Genomic DNA, 17,550 nt, shown 5'->3' on the forward strand with positions numbered 1-17,550 from the left:
GTAGATGGCACAGCCATCGCGATTTCGCTAGCCCCTACCAGAAATTCATTGCGCCGCCCTTGGGGGCAAAAAACTGTGAAAGCTAACGTACGAAATCAGAGGGCAGCACATGGTGCGATCGCGCGACCCTGCCCGTGAGCAATCTTCCAACTCATCTCTGACTTAATCTTTCTTTTCAATCTCACCTCTGGTTAACCAAAGTTTAACTGGTTTATACGTCGTTTAAACCTGCTGTAAATCAATTAATCTTCAGTCAACAGTCCGGATCCAGTAAATCGCATGTTTCCGTCGCATTAATAATTACGCAGATTCAATCCTAAGCATCTCTATCGACATATAAATTCGAACTTACCAAATTTCGACTGGAGAGAAGTCTAGAGTTCTAAATCCAGTAAATTACGTCAGGAACGAAGCGAAATTCCCGGTAACTTATCGGTAATTTCTCCAAAGCCTTTTTTATCGAGAAATTATGAGAATTTGAATTTTTCAACAGAGCGAACGAGAGGTTTCGATTAGCTATAGAGAAACATCGTAGAGGGGAATTTCCGTTGTACGTTCTCCGTAGCCAATCAAAACCTCCCATTCGCTTCGTCGCTGAATGAAATATCAGTTCATTTGAAACAAATCGCATGGAATTTTCCGTGATGTTGTACATACGTGAATATTTTTATCTGGAGGTAAATACGACCCTATAATCAATATTTTCTAATAGTAATTATTACTCTTTAGCTTGAACTTTGAAGTTGATTGAAAAAAGAAAAGTTATTTAAACGAAGAAACCTAAAGTATAAATAACAAAATTAACGTTCTCTTAAATTCTCAATGTTCTCGGTAACTTACGGTATGTTTCACAGTTACCTTCTCCAATTTAATGTTACCGAGAATTTTCGAACTCTATAGAAGTCCCGAATTGGATTTCGAGTTTCTGGGTAGCGACATGCACGTAGTTCCGACTCCGACCAACAGATTGCGACGCCATCGCAACTGGCGGCGCTGTCTACGGCAGTCGTTTCCAGTTTCTTTAAATGTTAAACGGGGAGTTACTTAATGGCCAAGCGTTCAGTCGTTCAGCGGCCAGGACGGTGGGACGTCCACTCCAGGCTCCGGCTTCGCGTAGAAAGAGGGACCCTCTCACCCCGAATCTGACGTGAGTAGGATCGACCTCCGACTGCGCCTGCGCAAACTAAAAGGCGGCCCGATGTAGATCGCCGCGCGAATTTTTTAAATCCGCCAATCTCCTGACCGACGCTTTTCGAATACTGAACGATGTCGCCAGTGTCATCTTTGTTCGCTTGCTATCGGAGTATATGCTTTTTTCTCGAGATATTCGCGTGGAACTGACATTCTCGAATCGTCGGTAGTGCTTTCAAATTCTCGAGAATTTCAGTTCGAGTAATATAAACTGAGAATATTGCGATAATTTATTTAATATGTGCTTTTTTCACGTGATATTCGCGTGAAATTGACACGCTTGAATCGTAGTCGGCAGTATTCTTAAATTCTCAAGAATTTCAGATTGAGTAATACAACCCAAGAACATTGCGGTGATTCACTTAATATGTGCTTTTTTTCACGAGATATTCTCGTCAAATTAACACACCTGAATCGTCGGTAGTGCTTTCAAATTCTCGAGAGTTTCAGTTCGAGTAATATTACCGAGAATATTGCGGTAACTTACTTAATATTTGCTATTTTCACGAGATATTCTCGTCAAATTAACACAATTGAATCGTTGGTAGTGTTTTTAAATTCTCAAGAATTTCATTTCTTTCGCCTTCATAACGTTTATACTCCTTAGATGGCAAAGCTTCGCTCGAGGGTTCACCGATCGCTGATCGATCGCTGATCGATTGAATCCGAGGCCGTTGCTCCGACGTAGCGAGTGGCGACGTCTAATTAATTTTGCAATGCGTTCCTCCAGGCGAAGGACTCTCGCAACAGTGTGCAAATTGGCCCATAAATAAGGATTCGCACTTATATGTGCATATACATGTATTTGGCGAGAAACTCTTTCGAGTTGGGCCCAATACTACTACGAATATCAGAATCGATAAGCTGACTGATATATATATATATATATANTCTATATTTATCTCCGGGCTCTCGATGCCGAGTTATCGCTAGTATATATTATAGCATATATATATATATACTGGTATTGATGATACTTATATATATATATATATAGGCTGACTCTTTCATATCACCTTAAAATATTTAAAGAATATTTCTAGGTACAATGGTGTCATATGGGTTGTGGGTCGGTCACAATTTCTCGGGCTCTTCCCTCAAGATAAATACCCATCGGCTATCGTTTCGACTTAACGTCGACCTCGAAGTCACGTGCGAAAAGGAGACGCGTCAAGGGGGGAAAGCCACTAGCTCGTAAATCCCGAAGAGGTTCTAAGATTACCGTAAAGATCCTCGGTCGACTCGGTGCACCGGGGAGTAAGCTATATTCGAGGTAATCGAAATAGAGGCTGACGCACTTGCGAACTCGAGGGGGTCATTAAACGGCGAGACGCGGCCGGTGCCTCCTCGACCTTCCCCATTTGTTTTCTTCCCGGCAATATACGAGATCCTTTGCGAGAAAAAGCTTAATTAACCGATTTGCATCATTAGCCTATGTATACGCTCAATTTTACTGGTCACTATCGCCGGAGCGTATGTATACGCTCAATTTTACTGGTCACTATCATTCAGCCTGAAATTTGGTGATAAGGACCCTCTTTTCGTACTTCCTTACGATGCAAATGGGTTAACGCGAGAGAGAGAAAGCACGTGGACGTAATATATAGGATGTCTCGGTCATTTTGACGACGAGCAAAATCGATCTTTGTCTTCGTTTTGTACAAAGTGCAAGAGTAAGACAAAAAGGCCCTTACGCTTACCTCATCTTTATGGGCGCTTTTAACGGTGAAGTGAAATACGTCGAGAAATTTATAGGCAATTTGTTTGAAATGCAAGGAGTTAACACATTCGCGACCGCTGACGTGAATTCACGTCATTTTAAATTCTATTCCTGATTGCCGCTGACGTGAATCACGTCCATGACGACGCACGATACAAGTTTGCGGCAACCAGCTTCAGAATTTCATATATTTAGAAATTAGAATAGAATAACAGTCGTGAAGTAAAAAATGTATTTTTACTACATGTTCATAAATTAAAAAATATAATTTCTCTATGTTTATAAATTATTGAAACTAAATATGTCATTGAGATTTTCAACAAATATTTCAGATATCTTCGTATGAAATCTGCAAGAAATCTTGAGAAATCTGTCGCTTGAGATATTTAGCAAAGATTACAAAGAAATATTTAGAAATTATTCTACGCTACTGGGGAAGTTGTTTAGGCAATTATCACGTCTTCTAAACAGTGCTCGCGTTTTCTCGTCCATGATTCTTGAAATAGGACCGCCCATGGACCTCCGATCATTTTGCCTTTGTCCCTTTGAAGTATTTCCTTCAATGGAGACGTCGTCCATGATTTCCTGAATGAATCCCCCTCGGGGAAGGCTTTCCCGGGTGGGTCGACGATCGCAATACCCGAAGAAAAGTTCTCTTGCGGAGGGTTTTTCTCCGGTCACAGATGGCTCGGAATGGACCACATGGCCCGTACCGAGAAGCCTCTAATGGACTACATCTGCAGGTCTATATTTATCTCCGGGCTCTCGATGCCGAGTTATCGCTCAGCCTTCATCGGGCCCCGAGGATGATCCCCTTCTAACGAGAGCCGAGCGGCTCCTTATCGACTTATCGGCTCCCAGGAGAGCCACCGCGGACCTTGACGCGAGCCTGGACCAGCCAGGAAGGACAAGGGCTCCTTTCATCGGAGCAACGACCCTGGACGAGACGACCGGACCCGGACCTCCCCGAGGAGGAAGGCAGGAGGAGTGGAAGAAAATGGACGACCAGGGAAAGTCCCTACCGGGAGCACGCTTGCGAAACGCCCGTTAGGTCGCGACGAGTCGAGATTCCTCCTTGAGAAGACGCCGAAGTGGTGTGAGAAGTCGTACACGAGGTGGTACGGGAAGACGTACGTGAGGTGGTACGAGAAGATGTATATGAGGTGGTACGAGAAGACGTACATGAGGTAGTACGAAAAGACGTACATGAGGTAGTACGAGAAGACGTACATGAGGTAGTACGAAAAGACGTACATGAGGTGGTACGGGAAGAAGTACATGAGGTGGTACGAGAAGACGTATATGAGGTGGTACGGAAAGACGTGCATGAGGTAGTACGAGAAGACGTACATGAGGTGGTACGAAAAGACGTACATGAGGTGGTACGGGAAGACATACATGAGATGGTATGAGAAGACGTACATGAGGTGGTATGAGAAGACGTACATGAGGTAGTACGAGAAGACGTACATGAGGTGGTACGGGAAGAAGTACATGAGGTGGTACAGGAAGACGTACATGAGGTGGTACGGGAAGAAGTACATGAGGTGGTACGGGAAGACGTACACATGAGGTGGTACGGGAAGAAGTACATGAGGTGGTATGGGAAGAAGTACATGAGGTGGTATGGGAAGACGTACATGAGGTGGTACGGAAAGACGTACATGAGATGGTATGAGAAGACGTATATGAGGTGGTACGGAAAGACGTGCATGAGATGGTATGCGAAGACGTACATGAGGTGGTACGAAAAGACGTACATGAGGTGGTACGGGAAGACATACATGAGATGGTATGAGAAGACGTACATGAGGTGGTACTACATGAGATGGTATGAGAAGACGTACATGAGGTGGTATGAGAAGACGTACATGAGGTGGTACGAGAAGAAGTACATGAGGTGGTACGAGAAGACGTACATGAGTTGATACGGAAAGACGTACATGAGGTAGTACAAGAAGACGTACGTGAGGTCGTATGAGAAAATACCGAAGTGGGATGAAAAGACGTAACAGTCGGTTCCGCAAAAAGTGGACCTGCTAGATCGATGTTGTAACTCTCCAGATGGACATTCATGAGCATCACATGAGGAAATTCGATTTACAATCAATTTGCAGGCCATTTGCTGCATGAAATGTCCGCAATGTATGTACACATATTACACAATAAATTTGAAGAAAAATGTCGACACCTTTATGACTCGATTCATGATCTCTTATGAGGCAAATTTGATGCAAATTGTGCATCACTGTCTATCTGGGATGGTTTTCAAAGAAAGGCATCGTTTCCACTCCTCGGATAGATATTCATGATCATCATGTGACGAGGAAAATCGATTTACAATCAATTTGCTGCATGAAATGTCCGCAATATATATACACAAATTACACATTAAATTTGAAGAAAAATTTCGACACTCTCACGACATATTTCATGATCTCTTATGAGATAAATTTGATGCAAATTTAGCATCTGGGTCAGTTTTCAAAAAAAGAAATCGTTTTCACTGGCCAGATAGAAATTCATGATGAAGTAAACGTTTATTCACAAGTGATGTATACTTTGAGAACTTTGAAAAAGTGAGGTTACGGTACCGCCATCTTTGTCGCATAGTTTACTAGGTATTTTACTTGGATTACGTAAAAGATCTCGAATGACGCGTTATTACACGACCCTGTTTCGGATGGTATAACAGTTAGAAGAGTCTCTTTTTACCGACGTCGATGAAATTTCTCTTTCACATCACCTCGAGGAGGGCTCGTCGAGTCTCGAGAAAAACTCGCAAATGTTTCTTCGAAGTTGCGGGAATTCGTTAGAAGCCTGAGTCAAGGGTCAGCCCCGACGACCCTCTCTTATCTGGCTGCTCGCTTATTGAATCTATCATTGAAAGACCGATACATTTTTCGGATCAACGTCCGACTTGTCTTTCATTATGTGGAAGCGAACTGTACTCTTAAAAAAAAGTATTATAATTTTGTAACACATTTTCAAAATAAAATGTACAACGTATGCTATAGATTACACATGTGTAAGTACATTTGCAAACAATGCGCACTAAATGACCTTCGAATATCAAATTTATGATTTTTCTACGGAATTTCGCAAAACTACAACGTGACGTTATAATATTTTAAATTTATTTGGAATTTCATAATAAATGTATAGTAATTCACTGTTAAGACATCCAAACTATAATTTCCCTGCAACCTTATGTACTGAAAGTGTACAACGTGTTGTTATAAAATTATAAATTTATTTGGAATTTCATAATAAATGTATAGTAATTCACTGTTAAGACATTCAATTTATAATTTCAATAATAATGAACGAGGCCTCTTTGACGCTACTTTCACATCCCCTTAAGGTGATATGAAAGTGTGATATATACATAATAAATAGTTAAAATATTTATATAACTTTTCCCCAAACCGGGTGCACGAATTATCTGAAACTTTAACACCTGATTATGGAAAATCCGAAGGAATAAGGCGCTGCTCATGAAATTTCATTTTTCGATAAAAATATTGTACTTATCTCGGACAAAAGTCAAAAAAGATATTTATTTTCGAAAAATGAAATTTCACGGGCAGCGTGTTCTTCCTTAGAGTCCCCATAATCACGTGTTAAAGATTTAGATAATTTGTTGCACCCAGTTTAGAGAAAGGTTTTATAAATATTTTAACTTTTTGGTATGTACATATCACACTTTCATGTCACCTTAAAAAGCATTATCTTTGATATCGAGGGGATCGGAGGGACACGCGACAAGTTGGGCTCTTGAGGCAAAGGTGACGACTGATAAGCGAGGAATGACGCTCAGTTGACGCTTAGATAACGTCTAGAGGGAAATGCTTCACCTTTCTTCCTCGCTCGACTTTCCCCGATTTTCTCTTGAGACTTATCTTGGGTCTCTTTGCTTTCAGATAAACGACACCCCAGGGTTCCTCAGGATGTGGTCGTCGGCGGTCGCGTTGCTCCTCCTGGGCCTCTGCACAGGACCTGGTGACTCCAGAGAGATAACGTAAGTAGGAAGTAAGAGGAAAATCCGCAATGTCGTCTTTTGCTAAGAGGGGAATTATCCTTTTCTCCGAGTGCAGGCACGAGGACATTAAGGACGCTATGCTGAGCTTGGTGCACATGATGCGCGAGAACACGGAGAAGCTGGAAAGGCACGAGGCCAGGGAACGCCAGCTAGGGGAACAGATGAGGAAGGCCATCGCCCTGCTGACGAAGAAGGTGGCCACCGTCGACGGGCTGAAGACGCACCTGGTCAAGTTGGACGAGAGGATCACGGGGATCGAACAGCTCATCTCCCAGGTAGCTTTTTAAAGATCACCTTAAGTAAGTCTGTTCAGTATCCATGTCGTTCAGTATTTTTGCTAAGGTTTCTGCTTCACTGAGAGCTGTTCACTGAGATCATGTGTTTTAAGGTGATGTAAAAGTGGCGTCGAAGAGGTCTCATTTATGAAACTTTTCTCCGGAGTCGGTTCAGTATCCGTACCGTTCAGTATTTTTGCTGAGGTTTCTTCTTCAGTGAGGGTTTTTCACTGAGATGATGTGTTTTAAGGCGATGTGAATGTGGCGTCGAAGAGGTCTCATTTATGAAACTTTTCTCCGGAGTCGGTTCAGCATCCGTACCGTTTAGCACTTTCGCTGAGATTTGTTCTTCTCTGAGAGCTGTTCACTGAGATTATGTGTTTTAAGGCGATATGAATGTGGCGTCAAAGAGGTCTCATTTATGAAACTTTTCTCCGGAGTCGGTTCAGCATCCGTACCGTTCAGCACTTTCGCTGAGATTTGTTCTTCACTGAGAGCTGTTCACTGAGATTATGTGTTTTAAGGCGATATGAATGTGGCGTCAAAGAGGTCTCGTTTATGAAACTTTTCTCCGGAGTCGGTTCAGCATCCCTACCGTTCAGTATTTTCGCTGAGGTTTCTTTTCCAGTGAGGGCTTTTCACTGAGATGATGTGCTTTAAGGCGATATGAATGTGGCGTCGAAGAGGTCTCATTTATGAAACTTTTCTCCGGAGTCGGTTCAGTATCCCTACCGTTCAGTATTTTCGCTGAGGTTTCTTTTCCAGTGAGGGCGATTCACTGAGATGATGTGCTTTAAGGTGATGTCAAAGTGGCGTCGAAAAGGTTTTGTTTATAAAACTTTTCCCCCAACTCGATTTACCGAATAATTTGAAACATTACAACGTGAATAGGGAGACTACAAGGAAGGTCCTGAAATTCATGAAATTATAATTCTTTTCGAATTTGTTTATAGGTATTTTAAAAATAGTTTATAGAAAATGAAATATCGCGAGTTTCAGGACCTACCTTAGGGTCTCCATATTCACGTGTTAAAGTATGAAACTATTTGAGACACCCAGGTCGTAGAAAAGTTTTATGAACGATTGAGCTTTCGGATGCCTCTCTCACATCCCCTTAAGGTTAAGAGTCTCCCTTGGAGAACCCCTCATAATTTCATAATTGTAAACGTGTCGCCTGGTGTTCAGAGGGACGAGCGGGAGCGAATACAGATGCAGAAGACGGCGGACGCGTTGGAGGACCTGGAGGGCCGCCTCGAGGGCTGGTTCACCGACATCGAGAACAAGGTCTCGGAGGTGAACACTCGGTCCCCGACGACGCCCTCGCCGGAGCCGACCTCGGAGAGTCCCCCCGACCTGGTGGCCAAGCTGAACGACACCGAGGCGAGGATCGGCGAGCACATCGCGCGCCTGGAGTCGGGCCTTCACGTGGTTTCCGACAGGCTTAAGGACGCCGCCGACGTGCAGGACTCCAAATTCGCAGACGTCGCCGCCGACGTAAGCTTTGCTCGCATTTTTTTCCCACCGGGAGGACCGAATAGTTTGACATTTTCCCACAAGAACATGGCGACCCTAAGGAAGGTCCCGACACCCATGAGATTTCATTTTGTCATCCCCTTAAGGTGATGTGAAAGGCGCTGAGAAATTTCATCGACGTCGATAAATTAAAATTCATCTATCATCCGCCTCCGATCTTATTGAGTTTCATATATGTTGAAGAACACAAAAATCTAAGAGACACGTGTTTTTTTATATTTGCAATGGTCCATATTTAAGGGGTGAAACAACCCCCCAAAGTTTAGCGAAAAATCGGTTTTTTAAATATTTTTCGTAGGGGCAGTGGAGGGATTTCGACGAAACTTTGCATAAACGTATTTTGTATAAGGACGGTGACAATGATTTGAAGGGGTTTCACTTCATCTTAAAAGCCTTTTTCTTCCAGGTGAGGCAGATCGGAACAAAAGTAGTGGACATGGAAGCGACCCTGCAGAGGGTGAGGGACCAGTTCCCCAGGGTGGACGTACCCCAGGACCAATTGCCGGACCCGGTGGTCGAAGAACAGAGCAGGACGCTCACCAGGATCAAGGAGCTGCTGGAGGACACGTCGGATCGCATCAGAGACTTGCCGAGGTGGAATTTCATTAATTTCTACTTACAAGACCTTCATAAAAATGCCGGAGTTGGTTCGCTATTTAAAGGATCCTGATTTAAAACAGGATTGCAGAGGTCCAATTGTTCCACAACGAGACACAGATGACTCTGCAGGAGGCTAAGCATGCTCTGGAGGATATCGTGACGAGAGGAGTGAACGGCATCGAGAGCAAAGTCGCAGAAAATAAGGAAGAGGCGAAGGACAACATCGAAGCGTTAAGGTGATATGAAAGGGTCATTCTATATATAAAAATATATAAAACATTTACTACTAATACAACTTTTCTACAAACTGGATGCACTGAATCGATGTAAACCTCACCGCGTGATTATAGAAACCCTAAGTAAGAACGTGGTGCTCGTGAAATTTCATTTTTTATTGTAATCTTTTTCATTTAGCCCAGACCAGGCATCTTTTTCATTTAGCCCTTTTCCCTCCAGGTTCCGCAGGACAGCGATGTCCTGCGGAAATCTGTGAGATAAGGTTGAATCTCCAATTTGATATTATGTGAAGAAAATTTTTAAGTAATAAAGTGTAATTACTCGTTAGCTATTAGGCTTAGGGCTAATAAAGGTCAATACTTTTTTACTCAGAATTCGATACTATACCATATTTTGCTATAAAAAATATAGTGTTCCGTTTAAGAAAACAAAGTTGCCTTTCAAATCTTTGAAACGCCTCGACCTATAAAAAAAATTGATGCACAGCGTAGTGCACCCTTTTAAACCATGTAACTTTTGTATATAACATTTTTTCGTGCAACGCATACTTTGGAGGTTATGACGGTGCACAGGTTGCGTGGTATGTTTTAGTCCTGCATCTCATATCTTTTATTCTTCCCCAGACTGGACTTGGTGAATAACGCGGAACGCGTTAAATCTTTGAAACGCCTCGACCAATAAAAAAAATTGATGCACAGCGCAGTGCACCCTTTTAAACCATGTAACTTTTGTATATAACATTTTTTCGTGCAACGCATACTTTGGAAGTTATAACGGTGCACAGGTTGCGTGGTATGGCTTAGTCCTGCATCTCATATGTTTTCTTCTTCCTCGGACTCGACTTGGCGAACAACGCGGAACGCGTTAAATCTTTGAAACGCCTCGACCAATAAAAAAAATGGATGCACAGCGCAGTGCACCCTTTTAAACCATGTAACTTTTGTATATAACATTTTTTCGTGCAACGCAGACTTTGGAGGTTATAACAGTGCACAGGTTGCGTGGTATGTTTTAGTCCTGCATCTCATATCTTTTATTCTTCCCCAGACTCGACTTGGCGAACAACGCGGAACGCGTTAATCAGGAACTCCACGATCTGGAAAAAGGCCAATCGGTTATGGTGTCCATGGCGGACCATGTCCTGGACACGAAGAAAAGAGTCGAATACGGGGTCCACCAGATACTTCTGGAAGTCGGGGACCTCGTTAAGGGACAAGGTGTTAATATTAATAACACCTTGCATTCCAAGATCAACGGCATGTCGGAAGACATCATTGATAACCAGAACGGAGCGGTCGCGAATCTGACGACCAAAATGGAGCAGGAGATGAATCAAGTAATTATCGTCAGCTATGTTTAAGAAGAAAGTTATGACATGCTATAGAAATAGAAATATGGTATACAAAAATGCTATGGAAAAGAACCGAGGACAATTTGGGGAAAAAGAGTTTCTGTATAAGCCTTAAAGGTGATATGAAAGAGTTGGCCTATATATGTATATATATAGGCTAACTCTTTCCTCTGATATATATCTGAGAAATCAAATCGTTGAGGAAAGTATTCTCCGAATTGGGTGTACCGATAAGTTTCAAATCTCACCACGGGAATATGGAAGCCCTAAAGTAGGTGCTGAAACTCATGAAATTTAATTTCTCATCAAAAATTGATTAACTTATGGACTAGAACCAACATGGCGTGGTCCGGTCACGTTTTCGATGTTTTACGCTTTTTGAAGGGTTGGAATAAAAAATGAGGAGTCTTAGAACCTAGATCGAACAATTTAGAGTACCGTAGAAATGGATTATTACGGAGTCAGATGGGAAAATATGGAAAATATTGTCACCAACGGTTGCAAGAGAATGCTGCCTTGTCTCGGGGATAACACTTCTTTCGAGTGAAAAAATTTAGTTGCAGCTAAACGTCACAGATGGCGACGTTTGTCCTAAACAGTCGTTGGAATAATGAATTCCCCGGATTTCGGCAGTTTTACGTCGATCTCTTCATCAATACTTTACCGAAAAGACATATGAAACGCTTCAGTTCGTATAATTCTCAACGTAGACTGTAAAATACTTCAACATAAATATAAAAGTCGGTAACGGGACGCGCCAGCTTATGTTATCAGCTGAGTATTTAGAACGGCGTTCCCACCATAAAGGGTATAAATGAATTTTAATTTATCGACCTCTTAAACTTCTCAGCGCCTTTCATATCATCTTAAAGGCTTGCCCAGAAACTTTTTCCCGACTTTAGAGTAATCGTATGTCTTGTTAAGGTCTGGCGGCAGATAAATGTCATGTACCAACAAATGGTGGAAAGTGCCAAGACGTTGGATAAGCTCCACAAACAGAACGAAGACTTCGTGAACGGAACCACCACTACGATGGACGGCATGGAGAACAAGGTACACTCCTAATATCTGATCACCATTCTATTTACAAAATGGAGTTTTTTCCAGAGTGCGCTGAAAATGCAGGGTACCCCATACGTCACTTTATCATTACAAAAATTGAATAACTTCATTGTCATTAACCCTCTATGGGCCCGTGTAACTTTCAGGTCACATTTTAAATGAAACATTTTTTTTCATTTGCATATATAGGTTTCTAATTGCTGATTTTTCGTTTCCCTAATTTTTTTTTATTGAAAACAAAAATTCGGCCCATAGAGGGTTAAGGTGATATGAAAGAGTCAGCCTACATATATCTGAGAGGTCAAATCGTTGGAGAAAGTATTCTCCGAGTTGGAAAGTTTTTTTTTGAAAAATCCAAATTTTCAATGTGTCAGGACAATTCTTAGATGATCAGGAGTGATGTGTCAAAGTTTCGAATAGTTTGGTCCAACACCCTTAACGAAAAGTGTTGTATTCGAATTGACTGATTTGAAGGGAGTTTCACTTCACCTTAAATGCCTCGATTTACAGGTGGGAGAGATCACAAAGAGGATGTCCGAGGTCGACGAGAATCTCAACTACCTTCTGGGCAGGCTGTCTTTGGTGACGCAGGAGTTCAACCAGATAAAGACGGGATTAGGCGCAGCTTTGGACAACATCAAAGCATCCTTCAAGGAACTTACCTTGGGCGAGAAGGCCAACTTAATCTGAGGACCGCCAGAAACTTGAAGTTTATGCCAAAGTTCGGCCGATATGCCGATATCGGAGGGTATCGATCGCGTTTTCGATCCTCGGACCACTTAAGGTCCCAGGACGAATCTGACGGCGAGAATAGTGGGACGATATTAAGGTGATGTGAAAATGGCGTCGAAGAAGCTTCGTTTATAAAGCTTTTCTTCCAATTCGGTTTACCGAATAATTTGAAACTATACAACGTGAATAGGAAGACTGTAAGGAAGATCCTAAAACTCATGAAATTTCAATTCTTTTCAAATTTGTTTATACGTATTTTAAAAATAGTTTATAAAAAATGAAATTTCGCGAGTTTAAGGACCTACCTTAGGGTCTCCATATCCACGTTTTAAAGTATGAAACGATTTGAGACACTCACTTCGTAGAAAAATTTTATGAACGATTGAGCTTTCGGATACCACTTTCACATCCCCTTAAGGTGATGCGAAAGTGGCGTCGAAAAGGTTTTGTTTATAAAACTTTTCTCCTAACTTGGTTTACCGAATAGTTTTAAACTTTACAACGTGAATAGGAAGACTGTAAGGAAGATCCTAAAACTCATGAAATTTCAATTCTTTTCAAATTTGTTTATAGGTATTTTAAAAATAGTTTATAGAAAATGAAATTTCGCGAGTTTAAGGACCTACCTTAGGGTACTTATTCCCTTCATATTAACATTGCACAGTTTGAGACGATTCGGTACACCCAGTTCGGAGAAAAGTTTTATAAAGGAGACTTCTTTAACGCCGCTTTCACATCACCTTAACGTGGAAATGAAATAATAAAGAAACATACAGGACACCGAGAAACGCATCCAAGGAACACTCTCGTCTCCCGACCACGAGGAGGCGATAAGAATTTTGTAAATATGTCAATGCCTTCTTCCGTGTCAATGCAAACGTCCGGTGGGATTGCATAATATGTAATGCAACTATCGGATAGAAATTTAATTTTTTTTCCTCGGCGTGATTCCGATCGTTCTCGTCAGGGTTTAATTGTTAAGGTGATATGAAAGGGTGATTCTATATATATCAAGACGTGAAAATATTTACGAATGATTGTCCCCTCAGACGACACTTTCGCATCCCCTTAAGGCGATATGAAAGGTGTCTGAGGTTTCGTTCATAAAACTTTTATCCAAACTGGGCACCCCGAAAAAGTTGAAACTGTAACACGTGATTATGGAGGTCCTAATATCCCCTTAAAGTGATATGAAAGGTGTCTGAGGTATCATTTGTAAAACTTTTATCCAAACCGGACGCATGGAATAATGTGAAACTGTAACACGTGATTATGGAGGTCCTAATATCCCCTTAAGGCGATATGAAAGTGTTGTCTAAGAGGTTTCATTCGTAAAACTATTATCCAAACCGGACGCATGGAATAATTTGAAACTTTAACCCGTGATTATGGAGGTCCTAATAAAAGTCCTAAAAGTCTTGAAAGTCTCCAAATTTAGTTTCTCGGAAAACAACATTTTTTTTTCTGTTTCTTGTTCGGGATAAATTCAAAATATCTTTCGAAAATTGAAATTTCCCGCGTTTCAAGACCTTCATTAGGACCTCCATAATCATATATTAAGGCTTCAAATTATTTAGTGCACCAAGTTTGGAGAAAAGTTTTACGAACGAAACCTCTCACACACTTTAAGGCGATATGAAAATAGCCTCTGAGGAGTTATTCATAAATCTCTTCACATTTTGTTATATATCTATAGGACGACCCTTTCGTATCACCTTAACAATTAATTCTTATCGAGGGCAATCGGAATCACGCCAAGATAATAACATGTTAACGTGTCGAGGATTTGCGGCTCGAAGAAGAGGAAGAAAAAAAAAGAAAAGTATCGATGAAAGTCAAAGGAAATGTGTGGAAAGGATTTGTAGAGATACATTTAAGCCCCTTCGAGAACATCCGCCATTTTTCTACGGGATCTTTCCTTTTTCTTTTCTTTTCTTTTTTAACCGCCATGTAGAGCTGAGAGCCAGACAACGCTGAAGCATAAAACAGAGTCAACTTCGTTTAATAAGTCCCCCCTAGTATTATAATAATACAATTATGATAATAATAGTATCATACAAGTAATAATACACGATAATTTTTAATGATTATGTTACCCGAGCGTTATTAGAAGCACTTTGACGTCTGTCGTGTCCCTTCCTTTTTGGCAAAATGCTCGATGAAAACTTGAAAAAATCTTATTACTCGTTATCAGCAATGTTTGTTACATTATCCTTGCCCCCGCAACTCGGCCGGAAAAGTGTGCCAGATTCAGACAATCGAGTAAACAGCGAGAACGAACACGAGTTTACGTTTTCGCAGGAATGATAATTAGATAATATAATAAGGCGATAATTATATAATTACCCGGACAAAAGGTTGCACGGAGGATGCGAGAAAGGGGGAACGGGAATTTGTGGGAAATTCGCGGTCCATTTCGCGTCGTTAAACAATTTTCCATAAATCGACATCCAAGTAGAAAACGATGGAACGGAATTGCGTAAAAAATTTGCGGCCCAAATTTTATCGATAAACAATTTTGCAAAATCGACAAAGACGGAACAGAATTTGTAGGAAATTCGCCGTTCAAGTTTCACCGTCAAACGATTTTGCAAAATCAACATCCAAATCGGGAACGATGAAATAGAATTCATGGAAAATTTGCGGCCGAATTTCTGTCATTAAACAATTTTACAAAATCAACATCCCGACCGGAAACGACGTACTAGAATTTACAAAAAGTATTTGGCCGAAATTCTATCGTCAAACAATTTTGCAAAATTGACAAAAACTGAACAGAATTCGTAGGAAATTCGCGATCCCTGTTTCATCGTTAAACAATTTTGCAAAATCGACAAAAACCGGACAAAATGTGTAGGAAATTCACGACCCCTGTTTCATCGTTAAACAGTTTTGAAAAATCGACAAAAACGGAACAGAATTCGTAGGAAACTCGCGAGCCTTGTTTCGTCGTTAAACAATTTTGCAAAATCGACAAAAACGTAACAAAATTCCCGGTCCAAGTTTCATCGTCAATTTTGCAAAAAGAAGACACGCAATAAATAAACTCGTTAAAAGGGAGAGGAAAAACAAGAACCCAAGAAAAGGGCATATACACGGGGAAGCGACAAGAAGGATATATGTACAGTGCTCCGAAAATGAATAAACAAATAGGCAAAAGACGTTTAATCGTTATCCCTGAATCTAGCACGCCCCGACCCGAGGCTAAGTGTTATCACATGCTACTATATATAATATATACATGACACTTATATATTATANTATATATATACGCACTTGCCGTAATATACAGAACATTCTGGTAATCTAATTCGATAGTTCATTACATTATTATCGCTCGTCTTATGCGCGCTGGTGAGAATGTGTGTATCTCCCGGCTAGTGAGATAACCCCGAATTAAACGTTAGTCACTTTACAATAATTATCCCCACTCCTCCACGGTACTTGTATAATTCCCTTACCGTTTGTATCTCATTATAGTAATTATAAATTAATATTATTAATTAAATAACAACGCGCCTCGCCCCCTGTGCTTATTTATACGGTCTCTCGAGGGTCCTGGAGCCCTGCCCCAAAAATACCATAAATTCAATTAAATCTACCATTTCCTCCACGCAGAAATATATTCCATTCAATCGATACGTTTAGTTGGATTACCCATAAAATATGGTTATTATACCGACAGCCAAATATTCAGTCAACTGGACAAAGCGCTTTGATTAATCACTTATGGCTAATTATGACAAATGTGAAATCTACCATTTCCAGTATAATCCACGCAGAAAAATATTTGGTTGAATACGATTTGTCGGTTTAACCATAAAATATGGTTATTATACAACCCTCGGACATTTTTATACGGAACTCTCACGACATATGGGCGAAATTCATCAAGGCGTGCCGGCAAAATTGGACCAAACGTCGGACGCCTTAAGGTGATATGAAAGTGTGACGCATGTACTAAAAAGTGAAAATATTTATGAAACTTTTCTCCAAACTGGGTGCACCGAATGTCTACAAGTTTAATACGTGATTATGGAGGCTCTAAGGAAGAACGAGATGCCCGTGAAATTTCATTTTTCGAAAAAAAAATATCCTTTTTGATTCTTGTCCGGGATAAGTACAATATTTATGTCGAAAAAAGAAATTTCATGAGCAGCGCCAATATTCCTTCGGGCTTTCATAATCAGGTGTTAAAGTTTCAGATAATTAGTGCACCCTGTTTGGGGAAAAGTTATATAAATATTTTCACTTTTTCTTATGTATACATCACATTTTCATATCACCTTAAAGCGCCTTTAGTAGCCAAAGGGTTAAATATTTATGTTATTGGCTGAACAATTTTCCAAAGTTAAAGTCAGTTAATCGAAGCAAGCTGGTTTAGTCAATCGACCTAAAATTCGATTACCTAATCCAAAACATTTTCTTAAATGAACGAAATGTATATAGTCAATTGAATTATTATGTTAATTAACCAAATTTGTTCCCTGCGTGTCTTACAGAGGAGGAGGAGAACAAGAAGAGGAAGAAAGCGAGAAGAATGGCGCCTTCGGGGCAGGCGTCCCTTACCCTCTTCCACTCTGCCGAAAAATCTCGTAATCGCCTATTAAACCTCTCGCAATATTGTCACCCTGCAACAATTGTTAACGAATTACGCCACCGTGTCCCATGTAGAATCTTCTCCCCGAGTCCTCCTAAACTTCTCTTCGACATCATTCGCTCAAGCTCTCGACTCTCGCACTCGCCTAAATTAATATGTACAGCTTCTCTTATATTAACGCGCAAGTACACCTCGTTACGACGGTAG

At 40.9% G+C, this 17,550-nt stretch overlaps 1 protein-coding gene across 1 annotated transcript; it reads left to right on the plus strand.

Moving 5' to 3' along the window:
- Nucleotides 1–1,065: 1,065 nt before the first annotated feature.
- On the plus strand, nucleotides 1,066–12,907 carry LOC105702846 (centromere-associated protein E). Its single transcript, XM_023432895.1, has 9 exons — nucleotides 1,066–1,147; nucleotides 6,835–6,932; nucleotides 7,009–7,228; nucleotides 8,414–8,722; nucleotides 9,168–9,355; nucleotides 9,442–9,597; nucleotides 10,646–10,934; nucleotides 11,874–12,002; nucleotides 12,522–12,907. The coding sequence occupies exons 2-9, from the start codon at nucleotides 6,862–6,864 to the stop codon at nucleotides 12,699–12,701; spliced, it is 1,542 nt and encodes a 513-aa protein (XP_023288663.1). The 5' UTR covers nucleotides 1,066–1,147; nucleotides 6,835–6,861; the 3' UTR covers nucleotides 12,702–12,907.
- The last annotated feature ends 4,643 nt before the right edge of the window (nucleotides 12,908–17,550 follow it).

This window comes from Orussus abietinus, unplaced genomic scaffold (genome assembly GCF_000612105.2).
Source record: "Orussus abietinus isolate OABI.00-Male unplaced genomic scaffold, Oabi_2.0 scaffold483, whole genome shotgun sequence".
Taxonomy (NCBI): Eukaryota; Metazoa; Arthropoda; class Insecta; order Hymenoptera; family Orussidae; genus Orussus; species Orussus abietinus.

What these genes read in the sequence shown, in the direction of transcription:
- LOC105702846 (XM_023432895.1), top strand. Translation starts at nt 6,862, where the DNA reads ATGTGGTCGTCGGCGGTCGCGTTGCTCCTCCTGGGCCTCTGCACAGGA. An exon ending in TGGAGCAGGAGATGAATCAA is followed by an intron (nt 10,935 to 11,873) that starts GTAATTATCGTC and finishes TGTCTTGTTAAG; the next exon opens with GTCTGGCGGCAGATAAATGT. An exon ending in TGGACGGCATGGAGAACAAG is followed by an intron (nt 12,003 to 12,521) that starts GTACACTCCTAA and finishes CTCGATTTACAG; the next exon opens with GTGGGAGAGATCACAAAGAG.